At 29.7% G+C, this 25,703-nt stretch overlaps 3 protein-coding genes across 5 annotated transcripts; 1 reads left to right on the forward strand and 2 right to left on the reverse strand.

Annotated features, from left to right (window-relative positions):
- Nucleotides 1–235: 235 nt before the first annotated feature.
- Nucleotides 236–4,013, forward strand: LOC123297736 (alpha-N-acetylgalactosaminidase-like). The gene is made up of 8 exons (XM_044879496.1): nt 236–414; nt 820–994; nt 1,354–1,528; nt 1,620–1,702; nt 2,224–2,385; nt 2,492–2,689; nt 3,143–3,304; nt 3,867–4,013. Exons 1-8 carry the CDS (start codon nt 236–238, stop codon nt 4,011–4,013), a joined length of 1,281 nt encoding a protein of 426 aa, XP_044735431.1.
- Nucleotides 4,014–4,464: 451 nt separating this feature from the next.
- On the reverse strand, nt 4,465–9,653 carry LOC123297738 (probable RNA helicase armi). Its single transcript, XM_044879498.1, has 4 exons — nt 8,544–9,653; nt 5,727–7,816; nt 5,198–5,446; nt 4,465–4,812 (listed from the first exon to the last, which is right to left on the reverse strand). The coding sequence occupies exons 1-4, from the start codon at nt 9,283–9,285 to the stop codon at nt 4,465–4,467; spliced, it is 3,429 nt and encodes a 1,142-aa protein (XP_044735433.1). The 5' UTR covers nt 9,286–9,653.
- A 2,226-nt stretch (nt 9,654–11,879) lies between these two features.
- Nucleotides 11,880–25,202, reverse strand: LOC123299174 (maternal protein tudor-like). Of its 3 annotated transcripts, none has more exons than XM_044881449.1 (7): nt 23,012–25,202; nt 21,724–21,798; nt 18,872–20,172; nt 17,206–17,363; nt 16,700–16,864; nt 16,156–16,322; nt 11,880–15,434 (listed from the first exon to the last, which is right to left on the reverse strand). In XM_044881449.1, exons 1-7 carry the CDS (start codon nt 25,021–25,023, stop codon nt 11,948–11,950), a joined length of 7,365 nt encoding a protein of 2,454 aa, XP_044737384.1. In that variant the 5' UTR covers nt 25,024–25,202; the 3' UTR covers nt 11,880–11,947. The 3 variants fall into 3 exon arrangements, with proteins under 3 accessions (XP_044737384.1, XP_044737382.1, XP_044737385.1); XM_044881447.1 differs by having other exon boundaries at nt 18,854–20,172; nt 23,012–25,201; XM_044881450.1 differs by lacking the exon at nt 21,724–21,798 and having other exon boundaries at nt 18,854–20,172.
- Nucleotides 25,203–25,703: the final 501 nt, after the last annotated feature.

Here is a 25,703-nt window from a genome sequence, read left to right on the forward strand (position 1 = left end):
AAATACGTCTAACTGTTTTAATTTTTCGAGCTTTGACTGTTTTTAATGTTTCGTTTCCGCGACTATATTATTTTCTATCGAAGTAAAAATGAAATTTAGTGGAAATGTCCATTTTATATAGATTGAAAGATAATTATGAGTATATACTTAGGTATATATATAAAAAAGGTAAATGCTATTTTTAAAACTTTTAAAGTTGTTTATTTATTATTGTAATTTTAATAATTAATAAATTATGTATTATAGTTTGTTATTTGTATTATATTTTATGTGTATTGTTATACAAAACAGCGATGGACTTGATAATGGTCTTGCATTAACACCCCCAATGGGTTGGATGTCTTGGGAACGATACCGTTGTACCATAGACTGTGAGTTTAATCGAAATGATGAAGCCAATGATGAATGTATCAGGTATTTAAAAATTATATTTCATATTTTCAACCGTCTTATAAAAATTTGGAAGATGAAACCTAATCTTCCATGTTCTGGTGAAAAGATAATTTCTAAACGGGAGCTTGAACTAACTTAAGATTCACATATGGTCAATTCTGCGTTTATAAGTATACAATATTTAACATTTACGTCATACAAATTGCCTAGTTGACTAGTTGACTAGTCACGTGACGGCCGGACTACTTCAATTTAAGTAAAATGGAAATAATAATCACAAGCAAAGTTGTAGAAAATAATTTTGGCATAATTATATGTCTGGCTAGAAACCAGACATATTTACGATAATTATATGTCTGGCTAGGACGCTAGGTTACAAAATTTCGAAATCATACCCATTAATTTATATTAATTGTTTGATTCAAGTGAAAAATTATTCAAAAAAACAGCCGATTTGATGGTATCTGAAGGATATTTAGAAGCTGGCTATGAATATGTTATAATCGATGATTGCTGGTTAGCTATGGACAGAGATGAAGATGGTAAATTACAACCTGATCCTGATCGATTCCCAAGTGGTATTAAGGCTTTAGCTGATTATGTTAGTAAATACTCAAAATACTATATGCAAGATGTTAGAAAAATCCCAGAATAGCAACCCTATAACTCAGAAAAAATTGGCTAAAAAGCTTTATAAACTCTGGCCTTGAAAGTGTCCTTAAATTTGAAAAGTAAACCCTAACTTTTATTTGATAAGAGATAGAGGAATACTTTATATTAGAAAGTTAATTGTCTCCAAAACTAAATTTTTGATCGAAACTTTTTTTGAGAATTCATTGGATTCCGTAACAATTTCATTTGAAAACTACTTATATATTATTATATCAAAATATGTTTTAATAACATTAATGCAAGAGAATGTAAGATGATATTTTTCACTAAAATTATTCACAATTTTAGATTCATAGTAAAGGGTTGAAATTTGGAATTTATGAAGATTATGGTACAAACACTTGTGCCGGTTATCCAGGTATTATAGACAATCTTGAACTTGATGCTCAGACATTTGCCGAATGGGATGTAGATTATATAAAAATTGATGGTTGCTATGCCAATATTTCCGATTATCCAAAAGGTGCATTTAAAATTTTATAATATTTGGCGAGTTAGAATTATTTTTCCATATTGATTTTATAATAAGTTGTGTATTATTATTATTTTTAAAGGGTATCCAGAATTTGGAAAATATTTAAATGAAACTGGTCGTCCAATAGTTTATTCCTGTAGTTGGCCGGCTTATGAAGATGAAGTTAGTATATAATAAATACACTATATTTGAGCAAATTTTATAAGACAGTCTTCGTTTATTTAAATTTAACACATAAAAATAAAGTTGTGTACAAAAACTTCTTACCAAAATTTTATCTATGTCGGAGGAGTCGTCAAAGAAAAGCTGTCAATTCAAGTCAGATCATATCCTCATGGCAAGAGCTGGATAGCGACAGAGAAGATGATATATCGCATCTTCCTCCTACCCAGGCCTATGTCAGGCCCAGGCGTTCAGCGTGCCTGCCCCCTAGTCAGTGCTCTTTAATAGCCGCAACAATTTTGCTAATATAAAGACCATTCCAAGCGATATAAGATCTTCGGAACGTCTACGATTATACTCAGACTATGTCTCTCTAGTAGCATCACAAGTATGTTCCTCCTTCCACCTGAGATTGGCCTTTTTAAGATATCCTTTTTGAGGAGAAACTTGCAGTTGGCAAACCGGATTATCTGCGCTTACTTATAATAAATCTATAAATACTTTAATAAAATACATTTTAGAGTGATTATGAAGCAATTTCTAAAACTTGTAATCTATGGAGAAATTATGGTGATATACAAGATTCATGGAGTTCTGCTACAAGCATTATAAATTGGTATGGTGATAATCAAGATAAATTTGCCCAATATGCTGGTCCTGGTCATTGGAACGATCCCGATATGGTAAATATTTAAGCATAATTGAATATGGATATGTGTGTGTTAATTGTTAACACCATAGTATAAATAAATATAGATGATTATGATTATTATAAACGTTTTATTTCAGTTAATAGTGGGTAATTTTGGATTGACTTATGGACAAAGTAGAGCACAAATGGCATTATGGTCTTTATTAGCTGCACCATTATTGCTTTCAACGGATCTTGCAAATGTGAGACCAGAATATAAAGAAATATTACTTAATGAAGACTTAATAGCTATTAATAAAGATCCCTTAGGAATACAAGGATTACGAATTATACAAGTAAGTGTATACTAATCCGGATATTTTTTACTCCTTTCTAAATAGTAATAATGTAGAAACAACAGTACAATGTGCCATGGTCCAGTCTCTAATTTCTCAACGGGTATTACTGCAGGCTACGAGATAGAAATCCGCTGTTTGCAAATGAAAACACAGAAAATTAAAATAAACGCCCATAAAAGTTCAAAGGCCAATAATTATTTAAAATTTAATTTAGTTTAACTTTGATAACCACAAAATATATATTTAAGTCATATGCTTTTCGAGATATTCGAAAAAAAAAAAAGAAATTTTACTCTTTGTAAGCCTTATTTTAACTTTTCCGCAGTAATTTATATGAAGCAAGCAAATGCATACTTTAAATTAGATGATCTTTGTAACACAAAATCCCTCGAAGAGGTGATGGTTCACTATTAACAGCCCAAGCTCTATTTATGTCTCTCTTTTTTTTAGAAAGATGGTATCGAAGTGTGGACTAGACCAATAACACCAATTATTGATGAATATGAATCATATGCAATTGTAATATTAAATCAAAATGAGGATCCAGCACCAACAAAAGTATCAATAAGAGTTAGAAAAATTGGATTAAAAGCTAAAAAATACACATTGAAGGTAGTGTAGTGATATTAACAAATTTGATATAGAATAACTTTTTTTCACAAAACAAAATATAAAAGAAATTCCCTATGGTGCCGTCTTAATTGGACACACTGTATATAATAGTACGGGTCCCTGATAATCAAATAAAAAAGAGCAGATGAATCATTGGCATTTCAACGAGTTTTTTCAAGAAGTTTTTGCTGGATTCTTTGAATTTTCTAGAATTGGGGGAGGGGGGCTTTAGAACCCTCTCCCTGGCTACGTGCTCGGTTATGATCCAATATATGATTTTTGTAAACAAATGCATTTCAATAGTCAAATAATGGTTAATATATACAATTGTAGTTCGATAACTCCAATTTTTGGCTTTTTTGAGCTTTGTCAATAATAAATTTTGTTCAGAATCTAATAAACTCATTCATCCAGACTCAGATTAATTGATAGCATTTGTACCTTTTTCGCATTCTTTGAGCTAAACTATTATTATACTTTGGACCAACCGACTATGATCGTTAAATGACGTATAGCAAATTGAAATATTTAAATTTTCATGAAAATCATTATTAATTTTTAGGATTTGTATGATCCAGAAAAATCTCCGAAAGAACCAACCGATCATATAAATGTTTCTGTCGATCCAAGTGGCGGTGTAGTTGCTTTAAAAGCAACACCAGTTAAAAGAAAATTAGGTCTTCCACAAATCAATGAAATTGATAATTAATAAAATTAATAAAAATTGAAATACCTATTTGTTTTATTTTTCTATTTTTGGATAATATTTAGATTTATAGTCACGATCGGAATTAGCAAGATTTGAACCCGAAAGGTAAATTTTATGAAAAGTGTAAAAGCATCTATCGTTTTCCCATAAGACCAATGTTAAATGTGCATACTTTTAAAGTCATTAATTTATTTAAATAATCGGGCAAACTCCCCGCCTTTAAAATTTCAGAATTGATTTAGACTTAGTCCAACTTCAGATTTAAAAAAATCAAGCTTTTTATTTAAAATTGCCTTGGTGCCCATACATTCTTAAAATGAGGTACTTGTTATACTAACGGAAGATGTTCAACGTACAATAATAATTTTGCAAGTCTTACTTAAAAATAACTTTTATTATGAAATCAAAAACAAAAATTCATAGATTTAAAAATCAAAAACATAAACAAAAATTACAAATTTTTAACATTAATATATTCAATAGGTAAATCACATCCCACGTAAGCATTATTTTCGACAGAGTATTGCAAAATACTTCTCCAGAAGGGGTCAAGTGCTAAAACATGTGGATTACCAACAATAATAAGTAGCGCTTGTGCTCTTGTTAATGCCACATTTAATCTTCGTGGGCTGGTTATGAATCCCAGAAAGTGTTTAATGTCACTTGACACTAATGTAAATGTAGATCGTACGGTTGATAAAATGATAACGTTTCTTTCTTGTCCTTGAAATTCTTCAACACTGCTAATCTTCGGAACATCCAAGTCTTTTTCAATAATTAGTTTTCGAATTTCTTTTACCTGCAATATGTCATATAATTATTACATTCAACTTAAGGTAGTCCGGCTGTTTGAGCAAGTACGGTGAATGTTTTTTTTTTTTTTTTTGCGGTATATGATAATTTAAATTCCCTTAATCACAATCAACACAGTTTTGGGGCCTCTTGCGGGGCAAAAATTTTTAATTATTTCATTTTAAAATTGTGATTTTTAACACAGTACCTTGTGAAAGAACTCACAATAATGTTAATTGTACGAAAATTAATCGGGGTTGGGCTAACCCTTTCCCGGTAACACAACGGACTCTATTGTCTAGGTGTGAACTAACAGACCATGTTTATTTTGCCCGAGGGAATTTCTAAACCATTATAATATATAACTCCGGCTACAAAGACGGGAAACCTACCTGTTTTGTATATGGTGTAATAATTCCAATATCATCCACCTTTATACCAGCATTATATAAACGAGTTAAATAATAAAAGACTTGAAGTACTTCGTGTGGATTATACCAGGATGGACAATCCATTTGTTGATAGTTTTCCCCACGCACACCATGGAAGACGAGTGCTGGTGGACCACGATTATCTCTCTGTGGTAATTCATTCGCAAACATTTTCAATATATCGGCTTGTGCACCACTTATTTGTGAAATCTGTAACGCAAAAAACCACCATCAATATTTAATTTTCAGGTACATCTTTATAAGAGCCATCTTTATATTATTCTTATCAAAACTAGCTTTCGATTAAACTTTCTTAAAATTTTTAGAAATATGTATGAATAAATGTATAAAAAACTAATGAAAATACCAATTAACTGTCGCTGGAATAAAATTTACTCAAACCGATCAAATAAGGTTAAGTATAAGGTTTTAAAATCAACAAAATCTTCCTGTAGGATAGAAACAAGAACTTTACAATGGTTTATTTTACCTGAGGCTGTAGCTCGCCATCGTAGAATAATTTACTGGGAAGATTCAATATTTCTGGAACAGATCTATAATTCATAACTAATCGAGTAATTAATCGAGGATCATATCCACCAGTTACAGGAAATCCTCGTAAATCTCGTTCATACGGAAATCGACGTGTTAAACGAACCAACATTGATTCTTCCATACCAAAATGGCTAGCTATTTTAGATAACACAACTGGACCTAATTGAAGTGGATCGCCTGCCAAAATAACTTGTCCAGTATGAATATGAAGTAAACTTAAAGGTATCAATATTTCTGGTTCCGTAGCTTGACCAGCTTCATCAACAAGTACATGTGTAAAATGTCCTTTTGCAAAACCCATATTATACAGTTGACCTAAACAAATACAAGTTGCAACCGTAATTCTATGCCTTCCTAGTACGGAGCTTGAACATCCTAATCTTATCCCATCAATTAGTGCTTCCTTGGAGCTCGCAGTACCTTCACGCGCCAGATCTGCAGTTGCACAATATGGAAGTAAATGTTCTGGTATTATTCCTTCTGTCACACACCTATATGCAACTAGCCGTACTAAATCTCCAGGATTTAATATTTTGGATTCCAATAATCGTGTAGCTAATAAATCTGCTGAACTATTTGAAGGACTTGCTATAAGTAATCGACTACCTGGGATCATTTTAATTATTTGTAATGCAGCTTCCACTAATGTAACAGTCTTTCCCGTACCTGGAGGTCCAAATATAATATATGGTAATGGACGAGCAACTCCTTTTAAAATATTAACAATCGCTTGTTTTTGGAGAAAATTTAATTTATTATTACACCACTTAATTGTATCGCTAGTACAATTAATTTGTGGTTCTTTTTCTTTGACTCCTTTTGGAAATAAAAAATCACTTCCTAAGTTCTTTACAGCTAATCCAACCGCTTGATGGCATCGTCTCATGCTAGTTCGCATATACGTGAACTCAATATTGTAGTCTTGACCTTGATAAGCTGTATGAAAACTTGAACTAAATTTTAAATAAATATGTTGAGCTTGAATTTTATGGATAAAACCTTCATATCTCGGTGAATCCGTATTCCATGGATCAATTACTATAACTCGATCACCAATCATTAAAGATGGCCGCCGTTCGTTTAAATTTGGTATTTCTAACATTAAATATTCTCCATTAACAATAAATCGTACCCTCTCCATGTCATACGATTGTATATGAGCCGACATTTGAATTTCCTCCAAATATAACAAATTATGAAATCGATCATTATAATTATTAAAATTTAAATCATTTTGTAAACACGGTAAAATTTTTTCTACATCCATAATAATTTCATCGATATTTTTATCCTCATTACTTAAAATTGTTTCATATAATTTCTTCGGCATATTATACATTCCTAATTTAACCGGAACAAATGCTGGAGGTTTAATTAATCGAACACCACGAAATACATCTTTTTTTTCACGATCCGATAATTTTTTAGCTAAATTTCCATAACTTTTTCGAACATATTTAGAATTATTTTCATAAGTTAAATCATTTATTACGTCAATTGAAAACCAACGTCCTATTTTGAATCCTCGAAACGTAAATACAAATAATTCGCGACTTTTACCCAAAAATTTTCCTTGACATTCAAATTCATAAAATATAGTCTCCTGGGGGTTTAAAATTATTTCGTCATTTACACCAGGGGATAATAAATTAAGCTGAGACAGAGCTTTTTTTATATGAAAGCTACAACGAATTATTTTGTGCTGTTCATTAGATCCGTTAAAAATGGTTACTTTTAAACGACGTTTTTCGTTAAGATGTATTGAAGAAAATGCTAAATTTCTTTCATCGGTAATAATTATTCCATTTTTATCTTGAATTAATTCATTAAATTCTCTATTACAATCATTAAAGTTATTGGATTTTGAACTTTGGGTAGACAAATCTGGAGAAACTGTTAAGGCACGCCATGAACATGAATTTTGATTACTTTCAATTATTTCTGATAAAATTTTATCACCAACAGCAGGCATATACCCAGCTTCACAATTTTCTTTACAAAAATAAATATTGTTGTTGATAGTACCTAGAAAAAATTATCAAAATGAGCTATGAGGTTTTTTTTCGAGGCATGTTGAAAAGCTCAAATAAATCTCCACTCAAATTCAACATTGTCTTAGAGTAATTAATTAATTAAAAATACACTAAATAACATAGCATGATATGAGGATGATTATGTTATTTAGTGTATTTTTAATTAATTAATTACTCTCTTAATTGATCGATAAGATACCCAAATTTTTTTTTTATTTAATAACATGTATCGTTAACTACAACATACTAAAAATTTGGATCATTTTCTACTAATTTATTTTTTTCTATTACTGGTGAGGGATCCTCCTTAATTACTAAAATAATGATTTGGTTGAAATGTCCAGTCATTAAAGTTACGGAAGAAAAATATTTGAACCAAATTTAAATTTCATGAATATTCCCTATTACTATGAAATCCATCAACATATTAGTAATAAATGCACATTATTTTAGATCACGTGATATACAGATTAAAAATTATGACTTTTAATTTTAATATAATAAAACAATAATGCGCTTTTATGATTCAAAATCCGAATATTTAAGCATATTTCTACATAAATTTTCCTATCCTATTACAATTTAATGTTCTTTTTTAATTTTGTGTGTGTGTGTGTGTGCTTACGTTCAAAGAAATCATGTGGTTTTTAGATCAGTTTTTTTAGAAGTTGCAAAACTAATTTACTGGGTAATCAACGAATTAAATACATAATAAATACCTTCTTGTAAAGATGAATCCCATGATTTGACTGTACCAACCATAGGTTTAGCACGTAATGGATAAATACATTTTACAGATAAAACATTACCAGATAAATCACTAACAGATTCATCTACTTCGGTAAAAGTTTCTAGCACAATCCAATCACCAACGTAAGGTATAAAATTTGATTCGATTTCATCTAAATTAATTTTCATATCAAGCGGTATAACATGTAAAATTCTATTTTCTCGACCAATAATTTCTCCAATAATATTCCGTTTAAGAATTTGACTCGTATTTTGAACAATAATTTTTGGATCATCATTCTGATTTAATGGAATTTCATCCCAACAATCTGTATTATATTTCTGTATATTCTTAACGATATGAGTATCATCGTCGTTTAACTTATAAACGATAAATGAAACACGATCACCTAATTTTAAGTTAACACATTTATCAGTTTTAAAATAAAATTTTTCATCAATTAAACCATAATCATTTTCTAATGTTGTAATTGTACCAATGCAATGTAAACTTGTGTTTGTTTGAACAGTAATATCATTATAATCATTTTCACATTCAGATTCGGAATCCGATTCTAAACTTTCTAAAGTAATTTTTAATTTTCTTTCTACATCTTCATCATCATTTAAAATTTTACGTACATACTGCCAAACATAATGTAAACCTAATGTTAATGGAAAAATTGAAACTATGATTGACCAATATACTTTTCTATCGGTTGATATTTCCATGATAAATTATTGAAATTATCAAGTAATTCTTTTCGTAGATTTTTTAAACGTTTTTGATGGGCTTCTCGTTGATCTTCGGTATGATTCACATGTACCAAAGCATCGAATTTTAATAATAACAATGTTCTGGAGCTTGTTGGTACATCATTATTTTCTCGTTGGTTTGGTGAGGATAGAACAGCACGAGATAAATTATTTATACGCATATCTAAATATTCATTTATGTTTATCGTCAATAATATGAGTTGAAGGTAACTACTTTAATTAAAATTTTAGGTTTATTTGATAATTATATTTGAAGAGATTTAAAATTTTGTTTTAAACTAAACACCAAATCAATTTCAAATAGCAAGCAAATACTAACAACAGCAAGAGCAACGGACCTACAAGAAATGACATATGATACAGGATTGCCAGAAAAATTTCTATCAAGTAGTCCCATCTGTGAGAGTTTAATGAAGTATCCAAAACGCCTCATTATTTTCAACTAATAATAATATATTACAATAGTGCACAAATTTTTGTACATTAACATTTTTAAAGTAGCCCAAACATATAAAAAAGCCTAATTTGGAAAAAGTAGCACAATCTGGCAACCCTGATATGATAAACGACATGTGGTATTCATAGATAAAATAGTAAGCGGAGTTAATAGTATTAAGCTACGTATACACTAAACAGAAATCTATCGTATATTTTTAGCTTTTTATGGTTTTTATACCATGTATATATGAAATATACATAGGAGTTAATAGTATTAAGCTACGTATACACTAAACAGAAATCTATCGTATATTTTTAGCTTTTTATGGTTTTTATACCATGTATATATGAAATATACATAGTATATTTAGTCCCAAGTTTGTAACGCTTAAAAATAATGATGCTAGGAAAAAAATTTTGTCATAGGTGTTTTTAAAGGATCGAAAAATTTGGAGATTATGTTTCATAGGTTTGTGAAATCATAATTTTTCTGGATACTCCAGACTTAAAGTAGAGAGTTGGTAACCCTATCCTAATCCATCGATATCGATACTATCATCGGAGACCACCACAGGGCACCATCGCGAATTCTACTGACGTTTCTTTTTTTATGGAATAGCAAAGTAGGCACATGTCGACAGGCACAAGGATACGAAGGGACACGCGTGGAAATTTTTCAACAAACATAAAATTAGGCCTTTACCCTGATGCCGATTTCAATGTATCTTTCGTTAAAATTGTGCGAGAATAGATGACAAAATCTGAAATAAGGATTAAAATCGATCGACAAATATTAAAGATCTATCTTTTTCTTGCAAAATAACTTTTAATATGTAGTCTCTATGACAGTCACAAGTTATGATGTCATCACGTGTTATTTTCCTCTCTTTCTATTTGTAAATTTAAATCCTTCATTTTTTCGTAGTTTTTGATGTTATCCAAAAATTGATTTCACACGATGTTTTGGATCGATAACGAACGTCGATTGAGGAAATAAAAATATTTTAGGACATAACCCTATTATAAAGAAAACACCATATTGAAACCATGTATTTTTATTATGATTCTTATACTTTTACAAACGACATATGTAATAAAATTATATTTTTCTAAATTTTTTTCTGTAACAAATATAATTTTTTTTTTCTTTTAAATTCTAACAATAGTAATAATAAAAGTAGTAAAATATATAAATAATAATAAAAGTAGTAAAAAAAAATTAAATATATTATACCAGTTTAAAAAAATTAAACAAAAAGAAACGCAAACATGTAGCACATGTAATTTTATCAAAAAATTTAGTATCATATTATTATAATCATATAGTTTTATTAATCACAGTAAATTATTTAAACAGTACAAAAATAATATTAATTTATCTTTGATCCTAATCATATTTTAACAAAAGCTGAATTCACCATAACTGATAATCCAATCACGAACTTCATAAACTAAATTAAACATCACCCATGTTTTGTACTAAAAGTCGTAAAGAAAATCAATGTTTTTTTTTTTCGACTAAATACCTGCCAATTAACATAAACTGTAATTAATGATTAATGAATTATTCATTCTAATTAATTACATTAAGCTACATTAAGTTAAATAAGTGATATAATTTTATACGTTTCCCATATTTCCCCTTTTTTTTTTTAATAATATACTTAAGAATGAAAAATATCTTAACAATACCATTTTTAATGGAATATTATTATAAAATGGCGATGTTGTCATGTTAGCATTGCTTGCGTTCCTTTTTTAATGCCATGTGTGAAGACATCACGATATAATATCATTAATTTACACCAATACCGATTCTTTTTGTATATAGATGTCATCTAAGATATTATCCTAATATGATGATTGATGACATCGTACTGTGATACCAACTTAGATGGAAAACAGAAACACCATGCATGTATTATTATCAACGATTACATCACATCACGATACTATCATAATGTTACAAAAAAGGAACACAAGCATTATTTTAGTAATTAAGCAATTGATTAATTTAGTTTAAGAAGTGTGGAGAATTAAGTTATTAAATAAATTAAAATGTTTTATAAAAAAAAAATTAAAAGTCGATTCAACTTTTTTTCAATTTTAATCTTGGTACAATACCTAGATTTGAATAAATTAAATTTTATATCCAAAAATTAACTCACACTGTATATTTCTAATGTGATACATTTTCTATTGTATCATCTTGTATTTCATCTAAATTATTTGTATCTTTACTATTTTCATGTGTACTTAATCCTGTATTGCTATTTGTTTTATTACATAATTGTAATTCATCAGCAAGAGACGTTTCACTCTTTTCATTATCCATGATTTTCTCCTTATCTCCATTTTCAGTGTTTGCTTCTATGTATTTATTATTTTTTTCATCTAAGTTTTTGTCTGTTTCAGTAACTGCTTTATTGTCAATATTTTTCGAAACATCGATTTCTAGCTGTGATTGATCGGAAGAATTATTTTCAGTCGAAATATTTTTTATTTCTAATAAGTTTTCATCTTTCGGTTTCTTGTTATTAGATGTTTCTACATTGGTATTGCTAGATATTTCGGATTGTGCGTTTTCTGTTACAATATTATTTTTGGATAAAGATTTTTCTTCAATTTTATTGCTATCTTGTGATTGAGAATTTTCTACAGATTCTTTTGTTAAAATTTCTTCTGTAGAAATGTCTTCATTTTCATTAGATTCGCCTTCAATTTTATTGCTATCTAATTGTGATTTTTCCTCAATAGTAATTTTATCTAATTGAGATTGTATACCTTCTACAGAATCTAAATTTTCATCGGAAGAAGCCACCTTAATTTCATTACCTATTTCTTCAATTTTAATTGTGTCTAATTGAGATTGAATGCTTTCTACAGATTCTTTGGATAAAATTTCTTCTGGAGAAACAACTTCTTCTACTTTATTGCTATCTAATTGAATTTCGACGCTTTCAACAGAATCTTTTGTTAAAGTATCTTCTGGAATCACTTCATTTTCATTTGATTTTTCTTCCATTTTATTGCTATCTAACTCATTTTGAATATTTTCTTCATAATCTTTGGTCACTGAATCTTCTGGGGAGATGATTTCATTACCATTTTCTAATTGAGGTTGATTGATTTCCACAGAATCTTTCGTTGAAATATTTTCTGTTTGATCCAAATTTTGATTATCATTAGTTTCTTGAATCTTGCTTTCAGTTTCTAAATAATCATTTTCAATTTTTTCTTCGTTGGTTGCTTTTGTTTCATTTTCTTTTCCGTCTTTACTAACAAATTGATGAAGATTTTGTTTGTTTAAATTTGTGGCACTAGATATTGCATCGATAATTTTTCTACAAGTTGTATGTGGTTGTGTTTCTTCTTTATTATCTTCGGTTTTCTCTTGAACCTCATCACTACATTCAACATAATTTATAGCTAACGAAACGTCTTTTCCTTCCCAATATAATGATACCAAAGCTGGATCATCATCTTCATTCAAAAACTTTACATCAAATGTTGTATTCCCATAATCAGATAATTCATTAAGTGTTGAACCCGCTTCTTGATTCCAAGTTGAATTCTCAACGAAATTCTTCAAAGTACAATGTTTAGCTAATGGTTCAATTATTGCAAGATCCGGATGACATTCTCGTATTTCTTGAGTGATGGATTTATTTCCATAATCGATGAAGAATACTTCATATCCTTCATCCGTTTTTCCCGATTCAATTTTAGCTCGATACCATAATTGATCTTCAGGAGATTGTGCTATATAAATAGTGTTTTCCACGGGGTTATCAATTTTTGTTAAAGCATCCACATCTTCAAGTTGGTGACAAATATCGGATAAAGTATGAGAATTATCACTAAGTTGAATCCAGAAGGATTCAGGGGATATTACATGACTAATAGCTGCAGTTACAGTTGTTTTACTTTTGGGTAATAAAATTTCAATGATATTTTTATCTTCGATTGATAATTCTACGATAGATGTTTCCCCCGTGGTGACAACTTTTACATCAAAAATAGTTGCTCCATCAGCTGCTAATTCTCTAAATTGATCAGTAACATCACTTGGCCATTCTTCAATGTATGATGGTTTCAATAAAGAACACTTTAACGCAAGTGCACGTATATTTATAACCTGTTCTGGTAACATTTTCAATTCCGTTGTGATTGAAGAATTACCATAATCGATAAATAATACTTGTGTGACATTTTCATCATCTGTAGAACTTAAAATTCGAGCACGATACCAATCATTATCATCAGGAAATCGTGCTGCACATAAAACACCCGGTCGTTTATCATTTAATTCTGGAAATTGATCAGCAATTGATAATTGATCTGATACCATTTCTAAATCAGCGCAAGAACTTTCCAATTGTATCCAAAATTCATTGATTGAATTAATATGGCTTACGAATCCAGTTTTATTTGATAATTCATCCTGAATATCACGATTAAATAGTTTAGCATATCCTTCGTGAATTAAACTTTCAGCTATGTTTTCATCGTTGAAATAAATTGATACATACATAACACCTTTATCTTGATAAAGTACACTCGCTTGACATATTTGTCCAACTAATTTCTGTTCAAACATTTCACAAGCAGTTTGACTCCATTCCTCACCAATTGGGGTCACATCTAATGAACATTTTTTCGCATAACGATCAATTGTTAACATATGACTTGGTAACGTTTTAATTACACCCGATGAATTATCTAAGACATCTGTATTACCATAATCAATAAATCGTACAGTTGTTATTTGATCATCAGCATCGAGTACTTCTGCACGATACCAAACATCATCAGCTGAATATTTCGCTGCACATAGTACACCAGCATCTGGTGCTTCTAAATCACTTAATGTTGATATTGATTTCTCTAATTCCTCTTGTAATGCGTTTATTGAATTCTCATCGTTTGCTAATTGAGCATAAAATTGATTCGGTGTATCAGCATGCGCTACATAAAGCATTATTTTATCATCGGTTTTATCATCGGTGGTAGCTTCAAATCTACGTCTAAATGGATCAAAATCTAATTTATTTGCGATACCCGATTCAATTAAATATGAACTTAACCCTATATTTTCACTGTATAATTCGATATACCAACATCCTTCAGTGTAAGCTAGTTTTGAATAAAATTCCTTACCATTTGTAAGTTCTTTTAATTGTTCGCTAATATCATTTTCAGCGGATATTGGAAGTGCTACATGTAACGCGTATTCGTTAATTGTATAAAATGAAGGATCTAAATTTTGTACATTATTAATATCAACAGTTTCTTGATTACCATAATCGATATAAATAACAGTAATCGAAGCATCGTTGATTTCTAAAACTCGACCACGATACCAATTACCATCTTGTGATTTAACAGCACATAATTGATTAATTGTGATATCGGAGCGAGTTCTTTCATTATTTTCATAATGTTTATATAATGTATTTAATAATTCTGTTACTTTGTCGTTGTCAGCTACACGTTGAATATAAAATGAATCGTAAGTATTTATGTGTGTGATCCATACTTTCATGTTGCCATTTAATACAGCCATTGGACATAATGGACTTACTGTTGAAAAATCGTCTTCGGTTTCGTCGTCTTTTATTAGAACTAATTTATTACCATCACAATCGTATAAAGTAACTAATAATCTGTAAATATAAAAAATATCTTAATAATAGATACTTATAATTAATCAGTTACGTTATTTTAGGTAGATAGATCTTTTTTCGTAGGTGGTGTAAGGGTCCACCAAAATTTTCTTTACATATTTTTCGAACGTGCTTTGGTAGTAAAATTTAAAGAAAAATTAGCACAGCTCTGCTACGTTTCATACTCTTATTCACAATCATGCGATAACCGTCCAATTTGTTGAAAATTTTAGTTTAAAAGTGCGAATTATTTTTTCAAACGCTTATATATCCTAAACGGTGAAGTTTGTTGAAAATTGTCGAGATAAAAAAAGCTTAATTGTCCAGAATAAAAAATCCAATAGTTCTTTTTAAATGTTAAAAAAGAATGTGATATCACGAAACAGGGTACTTCTGTTGCACTTTATGAGCGTAAAAAAAAAAAAATTTTTGTTCACATGAATATGATTTTTTTGGAGTACACTCATGAACATTTTTCACTGGCTCCCATAAAGATTTACGGGCGCGGAGTCGATTCCTAGGTCAGAATGTTTTTTTTGTTTTAGTTCCTAGATTATACAGTGAATTTAAGAATAAAATTTTATATCAAACTTCAATTTTTGTTTTACCACTATTTGGGAGTATTCACAATACGTGGAATACATTCATGGCATGAATTTATCGAATTAACCGCTGTCTATATTTTAATTTTATTTCAAAAATTATTTCAAATTATTCATACCTTCCATTTTGTACTTCATTGATGTAAGCAATCAGTTCAGATTTTTCATATTTAGATTGGAATTCTTCATCATTTACATGTTGTAAACATCCTAGATCAAAATTATTTAAACCGCATTCAACACTCTGATAATAATAACCAGTTAATTCAACTGGAAGAGTGAAAAGCTAAAAAAAATAAAATACAAGTCAAGTTTGAGCCTTTCAGCCTGTTAATTGTAGTTATTTTCTAAACTACCAGTTGTCGCATATCAAAATTATTTTACCAATATGCCATCAAAACTTTACCTTGTATACAAAAAAACGAGAGATTGTTGGAAGAATTTAATTCAGAGTGCTCCCACGACAAAATTTTCTGATACGCAGAAATTCTGATGGAGAATGCGTAGGTACTTGGGTCTTCATCAGAATTTTTTGTAAGAATTTCTGATAGTGTGCGCAATGTGTCAGATTTTCTTATAATAATTTCGTATAATTATACAAGATTCTTATCGCGTGTAAGAACCCTTATATGACTGTAATAATCATTATTGTAAATGAATTACCTTTTCAGCAGATATTTCTTCACCACCTCCAACATCAGGAAATTCTACAAAAATACCCTTAGTTGCAGCAGCATTTGAAATGATACATCTTTGCCAACCAGTCTCTGTTTGTGTTAAACAAACAGTACCGTTCACAATTTGTTCAGTAGACAATTTTTCAAAGGTCTAAAATAAGTAAATAAATGTTTAAAAAGGACGTAATTAAAGTACATATACAGGGTGACCTGTAACTCGATGAACATATTCTATTATGTCCCCAAAAATAATAGCCAAGAGGAGTAAACTTAATACTAAATTAATTTGTCTATAAAAGGTTCTTTCGACTTAAAATTGTCCAAAGACTACTATCTAAAACTATGTCCACCGAGTCACGGGACACCTGTATATGGACAGTTTATTTTGAAAGTGATCTAAGTCCATTAAAAACTTTGTATTTTTTATACAGAATTTTATATTTTCTATCGATTAGAAGCAAATAAAAATTTTTTAAGTTAAAATCGACTTACAGTACTGTGTTCGTTTGCATAATCATTGATAAGCTTCAAAACGTTTTCAGCTTTAATTTTATCCAAGTAAACATAAAAACGTTCGAGTCCATAGGCACATGATATGGTAATTCGAAGTGTTTGTTCTTGTAATAATCCTAAATCGACTGGAGCATCCTCTGTAAATTATTAGCAAAAATAAAATTTTCTTATTTATCGAAATACATTCTATTGATTCTATTTTTATTACATTCACTTTTGTGTAGCTTTCATTTTGTGATATAAAGTAAGCCAATTTCCACTTTGTAAATCAGATATGAGTAAAATAAAAAAAATTCAAAATATGTCAAATATAAAATCGTTAACAAAAGCTTCTTATAACAAAAACTAAAGTTAAAGATATGAATTCATAACCAGTATAACTCTTATCAACTTTTCTGTAAATTTTTTGAGACATTGGGGAAGTATTAAATCTCGCTCAAACTTTGGTTCATCATGTTAAGTCAGAAAGTCAATAAAAAGAAGAAACTATTTTTTCGAGTAAGATAACATTTTATTAGGTCAAAATGTGATATTCAGTAACTATTTTCAATTATGTAATTTAATTCTGCGAAGCACAGAAAATTTCTTTCCAAAACTCTATGCACATCGATCTCTACACCGTTATGGATTTTAAGTGAGGCTAAACCGCTTAGACGATCTTCAGACATTGTCGATCCAAAGTATGTTTTGAGACGACGAAAAGATGAAAAGGAGCATTCAATGATCGCTGTTGTCATAGAGGAAACTGTCAGAACGCGAAGCATTTGGTAGAAAGGAAACGCATCTTTATTACAATGCATTCCAAATATCACGGGAATCATCGTGCAAAATTGAATAGTCTACTCCAAAAAGTTAAGAGCAAGAGTCTTCATCAAAATTTTTCATTTTATTGAGAAAGAGCAAAATTTGATAAAATATTGCGACGATTAAAAAATCGATCAATAATCTTAACTGAATCAGTCTATATATTTTATCGTTGAGTCTGTTATCAGGCGAGCCTTGGCTTTCGCTATTCTAAGTCGTATTCATCGCAGATACCGCTCACGATTTTGCAAATTATTCTGAACTCTTCTCCTCTTCTTTCAATCAAAATCTGTTTCGCAGCCTCGCCAAGATCCAGATTTTCTGTTTGAAGTACTTGACTCAAAGACAAAGTCAAAGAATGTATCGAGCTCAAAATTTACATGGATATCTGACTAGTCAGTGGAAATTCGTTTCATAAATGGGTGCATTTATAAGACTATATTCTTAATTTATATGGTGAAATTCTCAATGGGAGGGATTTTGGCTCCCAAAACTCCTCTCGTGCTCACGGGCCTGTTAGCTGATATCATGTATTAAACAAAGCAGCAAAAATCTTTCAAATAAAAAAAATTATAATATCCCATATATAACTTGTTAAAGTTAAAAATTCAGGCTTTCTTAATGGAAGTACCTTTATTTATATGAAAGAAACAATAAAAAATTTAAATTACGGTACGAATTTATATCTTTAACTACAGCGTTCAACAAACTATTTAGATGCAAGCTAACAATAAAAAAAAATCATACTCATAAAGTAGCAAATAAATTTAAAAAATTTAAAACAAAATTCAAAATAAAAAAATTAAAGCAAAACAAAACAAACCTATATCATGCTCAATACCCGGTATTTGCTGTGAAATATTTGAGTCGTTCAATTGTTCGTTCGTTTGCGGCGCACTTGCACTGCTCGTTGCTAATCCTCTATTTATTAAATCATCAGTCACCAATAATCCATTGTACGAGAGGCTGACTACACGTTTGTTTTCATTAAATTCAGCATGAAACACACATTGATAATTGCCTTTATTAAAACAATTATCCATTTCGGGTGAATCATTCCAAGTTTCACCAGCTGGATAGATATCTTGTAATGTACAAACAACTGATTGTACGGGTAATTCCATAAATTGTTTTTCAACTTGAAATATTTTATTTTTATCCACGAAATTTGTGTTACCATAATCCACATAACGTACTTTATATTTATCAAGTCGAAAATCTAAAATAGTTGCACGATATAATAAATTGTCTTCACTAAAGTGTGCAATGACTGATGATCCTGCAGGAACTGCATCTTGTACAGGACTTCGACTTTTATATATTTTTTGTATATCTGTCATCATTTTCCTAAATTGACTTTCCATTGATGTGATTTGGATATAAAAGTGTTTGGGATTATAAAACCATGATATCATTACATTTTCAATTGCTCCTTCAGGATAATTCAATTCCGTGAATTTATCATTTAAATTTGCATAATCAGCTGGTGGAGCTGTATATGGAATGTTTGAAGATTTTGGTTTTTCAAATCTCTTTTTACGAAAACTAGTATCGGATTTATCACTACTTCGAGAATCTGTTCGCTTACGCCCTTCAAATTTCGAATTTTTAAATGGTTTATTGGTACGATCAAAACGCCTTTCACTATTCGAATCAGAATCAGATTTCGAAAAGGAAGAATCTTTTTTATATTCTCTGCGATTATCTCTACGTGAATCACGTTTTGAAACATTTTCTTTTTTTGAATCGTTCCAGTTATCTTTTTTCGATTCATTCCAATTATCTTTTTTCGTTTCATTGTAGTTACCTTTTCTAGATTCATTCCAGTTATCTTTCTTCGATTCATTCCATGAAGGGCTCGTTCTTTTAAAATCATTTCGAGAATCTTTTTTGGAATCATTCCATGAAGAATTTGATTTTCTTGAATCATTCCATCTTGAATCATCATCTTTTTTAGCATTGTTCCAAGAGTTTTCTTTTTTCGAATCATTACTAAACGATTTTTCTCTTTTTGAATCATTCCATGATGGTTTAGCCAAGGATGATTTATCATTCTTCTTGCTCCAATCGTTTCGTGAAAGGCGATCATTATTATTGGGCGATGTCATATTTCTAAATCTTCCTTTCTCACTTTCATCGCCACTACATTAAGGAAAGAAACAAAATTAATATTATAAATATCCCAAGTAACAAACAGTTAGGAAAACAGTGTGATTGATAAAATAAAAAATGATTTATAAAAATGATTGCATGCTTGCAAGTACAATTAGAAACTTTTAGTAAAGGCCTTCGCACTAATCTTATAAAAATTTTTCATTTTTTCAAGATCCATATCTGATTTTCATAAGATTAGTTTAGCGTCATTTTCTTATAATGGCAGGGAACGAAAATGATATTGTGGGTACAAAATTTTAAACGATTAATATAAGTAATACATCTATTAAACAATTAATATTTGTTGCACGCAAGCGCACTAAAACGTTTTCTATAGTAAACGTCAAATATGGCTTATATTGCGCATGCATCAGGACAAGGAGACATTCGACTTTAATTGCAAAATGGATTTAATGGTTCAGACTGAAACATACAAATATGCGACAGAATTTTATTTAGTCACAACGCTCAGTAAAAAGCACTGGGAAAAAAATGTCTGTGCTTTTTAGTCCCTTCATAAAATGAAAAAAAAACATTTTATTAGTCGAAAACAGCTGTATGATGCCGATTGATAAAAGTTGAATAACTATTCAACTTTAAACGGATCGCGCGACGGCAGTTCAGCGAGTGTGGGCATTACTTTTAGCGACAGAATATCTCAAAAAGTTTTTTGAACATCTGTTAGAAGTTATACAGTAAACGAAATCGAATGTAAAATATGTAGGATAAAATTTACTGGAAAAAAATTATTTCAAGCTCCCCTTCATACTATTAATTTCGAAAGTATAACATCGATGGAGAACATTTTCAACAATAATACCAAGCGTTGTAACTAAATTCTCACTTATTTTTTATATTTAGATTATTAGTGTCAACAAATTTTGGTATTTATAATTTATGTCAAAGTTTTAGGTTTGATGTTCATATAATTAATTTATTGTAAAATTATGATAAAAATATCAACTGACTGTAACTAATTAAATTCATAATTAAATATTCTGTAAATTTTCAAAAACCATTGCATTTTATTCACAGGTCTAGGAAACTAAATTAAAAATGATATTATAAACCACTAATATTTTATATAAACCACAGATTGTAGGCTTTCTCTAAGAGTAAAAATAAAATGACACTATTACTTTGAATAAAATGCAAACGTTAATACGATACAATCTCTGTATGTGTCCTAAAATTGCTTTATAAAAGTAAAGTTATGCAAATTGATAATTCATTGCTAATTCATTATGTCCGAGTAGTTGAGGAAAATTTTTACGGAGCCGATCGCCAACTGTTGGGCGTATGAGGGTGTAGGTTTTCTGCGTACTGGACAAGTAAAGTTTAGCTAAATTGACTTTGAGACATACTGTATATGATGGAATGTTGTGTGGAAAGCTTTTAGTGGCAATATAAAAATTAAATATGTACAGAAGACAATGAAAAGTGCAAAAATGTAGGATAACAAACAACCAGGTGATGTTAGTGATTTTGCATTAGCAATGAAGCTCACGCTATATGGTTGCGATTAAAATGACGACATACCGTGTTGGTACATTTGGTGATGTACGACGTTGTAATCGTTCATTCACTGATTTACCATTTTCTTTTTTACGGAATCTAATGTAATAAAATATTTTAATTATAACATTTGAATTCCTCTAATTAAGAGTTGATACAAAATTATTTGAAAAACAAGTAATTTAAAATTTAACAACTTGTAGTTTCTGCTGATCAAAAAATTGTATGACTTCGTATGAAAATTTTATATCCTTATATTATTGATTAATCATATTTTCTGGTTTCAAAAAATTTATAATAATAATTTAGAAAACGTTATTTTCTGAATCTATATTTGAAAATTATCAATTGTATTTCAGATTACCAGTTCTAATAATACCAAGAAACGTTCCGAACGATTTCTACGAACCATGGACATAAATATAACAATATAACCTCAAAATCTCAAGAAAACCGCAGTAACATCATATTTTCAAGTTTCTGTGATAACTTTTCGAAAAATGAATGAATTTATTTGAAATTCTGAAAAAAGATATAATTTATGATCATAAAAGTGTGGTAAAATTTAGCCCGATACATTTTACCTCAATTTTGAAAAAAACGCATTTTTCTGAAAAATTTCAACAGCTCGTACAGTTCAGGCAAATTATCGGATCACATTAAAAAGTCATGATTCATCAAATAAAAAAAAATTTTTCAGAACAATTCGACTTTTCTCAAAATTACGATTATGTATCGGGCTAAAATTTACCATACTTTTTTATGTTCAAAATTTTTATATTTTTATCTCATTTTTATGTTATATCTTTTTCCAAAATTGCAACTTAATTCCTTCATTTTTCGAAAAGTTATTAGAGAAAGTTGAAAATATGAGGTTAGTACGGTTTTCGTGAGATTTTCAAATTATTTTGTTATCTTCAGGGTTCGCTAGTAAATAAGGTCGATGTAGAAATTCATAACATTAATTCTTTTTTTATTCGTCTCAATCCGATCAATAGAAGCAGAGATATTCAAGAAAACATCACCGAAGAAAACAATGTAGAGATAAATTGTCTCATAATCACGTGCAGAAGGTCGCGGAGATTGTTCCGGAACCGGAAAACTTCTTATTTCTGCTTTTTACAACGAAAGAAACCTATTTATAAAAATCTTTCCCTAAATTTCCCTACTTGATTATCAAAATCCGTTAGATTTACCCCACTAAATCTGATATACAATTAATATTTTCTGAAAAAACACCTTTTTTTAAATAAAATCTCTTTCCAAAATACACTTCAAAAACTTATATTAATAATTAAAAAAATTAGTATACCTAGGTGGTGTTTCTTCATTTCGATTGCGTGATTTTCTTTTTCCGTCCAAATAATTATTATCACCTGCACCCGTATTCGATGAGGGAGGTGTTGTGTACGTTGGAGTTTGTGGAATTACTTCTTGCTGTGTTTGTTTTTGTGCTTCTAATAATGTATTTGAAATTAACACTCTTGTATTCATATCGATTAAATTAACTAACAACACATGCGGAGTATGATACTTAATAATTTTCATCGTATAATTATTTTCCAAAGCAATACTTTCAAAAGCAGTCGAAAGCTGTTGATCAACTGGTTCATTTTCATATCCAACCAAACAACATCGTAACGCTTGTATCGGTAATCGATTCACTAATTCAATCGTAATCTCTTTGACTTGGTCAATACTAACAAAACCTTCGTTACCATAATCGACATATTTAACATGAATATCATTCCCGGAACATCCTAATACTTCGGCTCGATACCATTGTCCATCATCGGGGAATAATGCACAGCATGCCATTCCAATTTGAACACGATTACGTTGTAAATAATTCTGATTTTGTAGACAATGTGTCCCCAAATCGGACATTAATCGAAGTAACGCATCGATATCCGATAAAAAGTGAACATAGAATTCTTGACACGTTTTAATATAAGCAACTGATACATCCGCGATACAATCCGTTTCCTGTCTAGCCATCGGACGAAATTTTAATATTTCTAAACCTAACGTCGTTTTTAATATTGTTAATACATTGACGCCTTTTTCATCAAATAATTCACCATATTGTAAAACTGGTGGACCTTCTGGTGGCATTACACGTAATTTGAGTGTCTTCCCTATTACAAAATCTTTAAATGAACTTTTTATCTCGGATGTAATATTAATTGATTTTAAATTTGATAACGAGAATCTTAACGCTAGGATTTTATGCGAAATAAATGCTGGAGGTAATTGATATAATTCAGAATATGAAATTACCTCACTATTTCCAAAATCAACAAAATAAACTTTACAATTATCTTCGATTACTTGTGTGATAACAGCTCGACATAAAGATCGATTTAAACTATTTACAGCAATACATAACGTACCGGGTACGGGTATTTCACTTAACGATACTGTAAAAAGCGTATTTAAATCCGTCATCAATTTATTTAAATATTTTTCCCATGATTGGATTTGTAATGTAAATGATTTTGGTCCATCTTCAACTGCTGATACAGTGACCAAATGTTCTGAATGGATTGGTAAAATTGTATTTTTAAAAACAGCCGGTGATTCTAATCGTGGTGTTTCTTCGATTAAATTACCTCCAGTTGGTACTGAATTTGTACGACGTGGTATTGGATACGGTTTATCACGTGGTACACGATTTACTTGAGGATCAGTTGTTGTTTGATTAACTTGATTTAATTTTTGAACAAGTATTTGAGTTTGAGTACTAATTGAACATGGTATTGCAACATTATAATTAATTAACATTTTTGATAAATCTTCATTATTAAATTGAATATTAATTATTTTATATGGACCAACAGTTGCAATGGCAATTACATTCAATTCCATATTACAAACCATATTTGTAAGCATTTCAAAAGTACTACCTTCCCATGTTTGTGACGCATTTATAATTCCAGCTAAAATATACTCGTTAGCCAAAGGTACAAACGAAGTTAACGGCGATGAACCATCCACAACACGAATACTTGTTAACGGTAACGATTCCGTGTTACCATGATCTATAAAATGTACTAAAATACAACCATCCCGTATTTGAGATAAATCTAAAATTTTAGCACGATAATAAACTCCATCGTTATATTTTCCCACGCACAATTGTCCCACTTTTAAATTAGCAATATTTGGTACATAATGTCCTTTTTCAAAATCCGGTGTTAATTGTAATAAGAATCGTTCGACAAATACCATTGATGTTTGATCGGATTGACCCCATAATTTTAATAATGGACCAACACTATCCACACAGGTTATAAATAATTGAAATTGGCTACTATTTGCCATTTTAAAAAAAAATTTCTTTAATAAAATTTAATTCGTAATGAATTGAAATTATTTTTAAGCGTACATCACATTTCTGTACAAGTTCATAGAGGAATAAAAACACATCGACTCACAACTCACAATTATTACGCGCGTTTTCGTTGCTGATTTAACACTGTGTCAATTTTTTCATTAATTTTTATTTGAAACGTGTGTAACGGTACATAGCATAGCAGATTTTTTTTGTTATTCATTCGTTTTGATTATATTTATTCGTTCACTAAAAGTTCTATGTATTAAATGAATAATTGCATTGAACTAAATTTACTTGGAATAAAATGAAATTTCAAATTATCATTTTACTAACTTCATTTTTAATCTAGTTGTAAAAAGCTGTGTTCACACCATGGTTCACACGTTAAAACATTAGCTTTTTATAACCGATTAAAACTATTCGTCTGATGATAACCTTTTGCATAAGTCAGCCAAATGAAATGACAGACTTCATAGAATAACAGACACTTATCACGTGTTAAATAAATTTTTACTTAAGTTCAGTGCACAGAAAGACGACTCAAATTCATTACATTCTAATTCTTATACCATGTATATATTAAATATATCAAGGTATATTAAGTTTAGTCCCAAGTTTGTATCGCTTAAAAATATTGATGCTGCGAACAAAATTTTGGTATAGGTAT

Source organism: Chrysoperla carnea, chromosome 4, assembly GCF_905475395.1.
Source record: "Chrysoperla carnea chromosome 4, inChrCarn1.1, whole genome shotgun sequence".
In the NCBI taxonomy this organism is placed as follows: Eukaryota; Metazoa; Arthropoda; class Insecta; order Neuroptera; family Chrysopidae; genus Chrysoperla; species Chrysoperla carnea.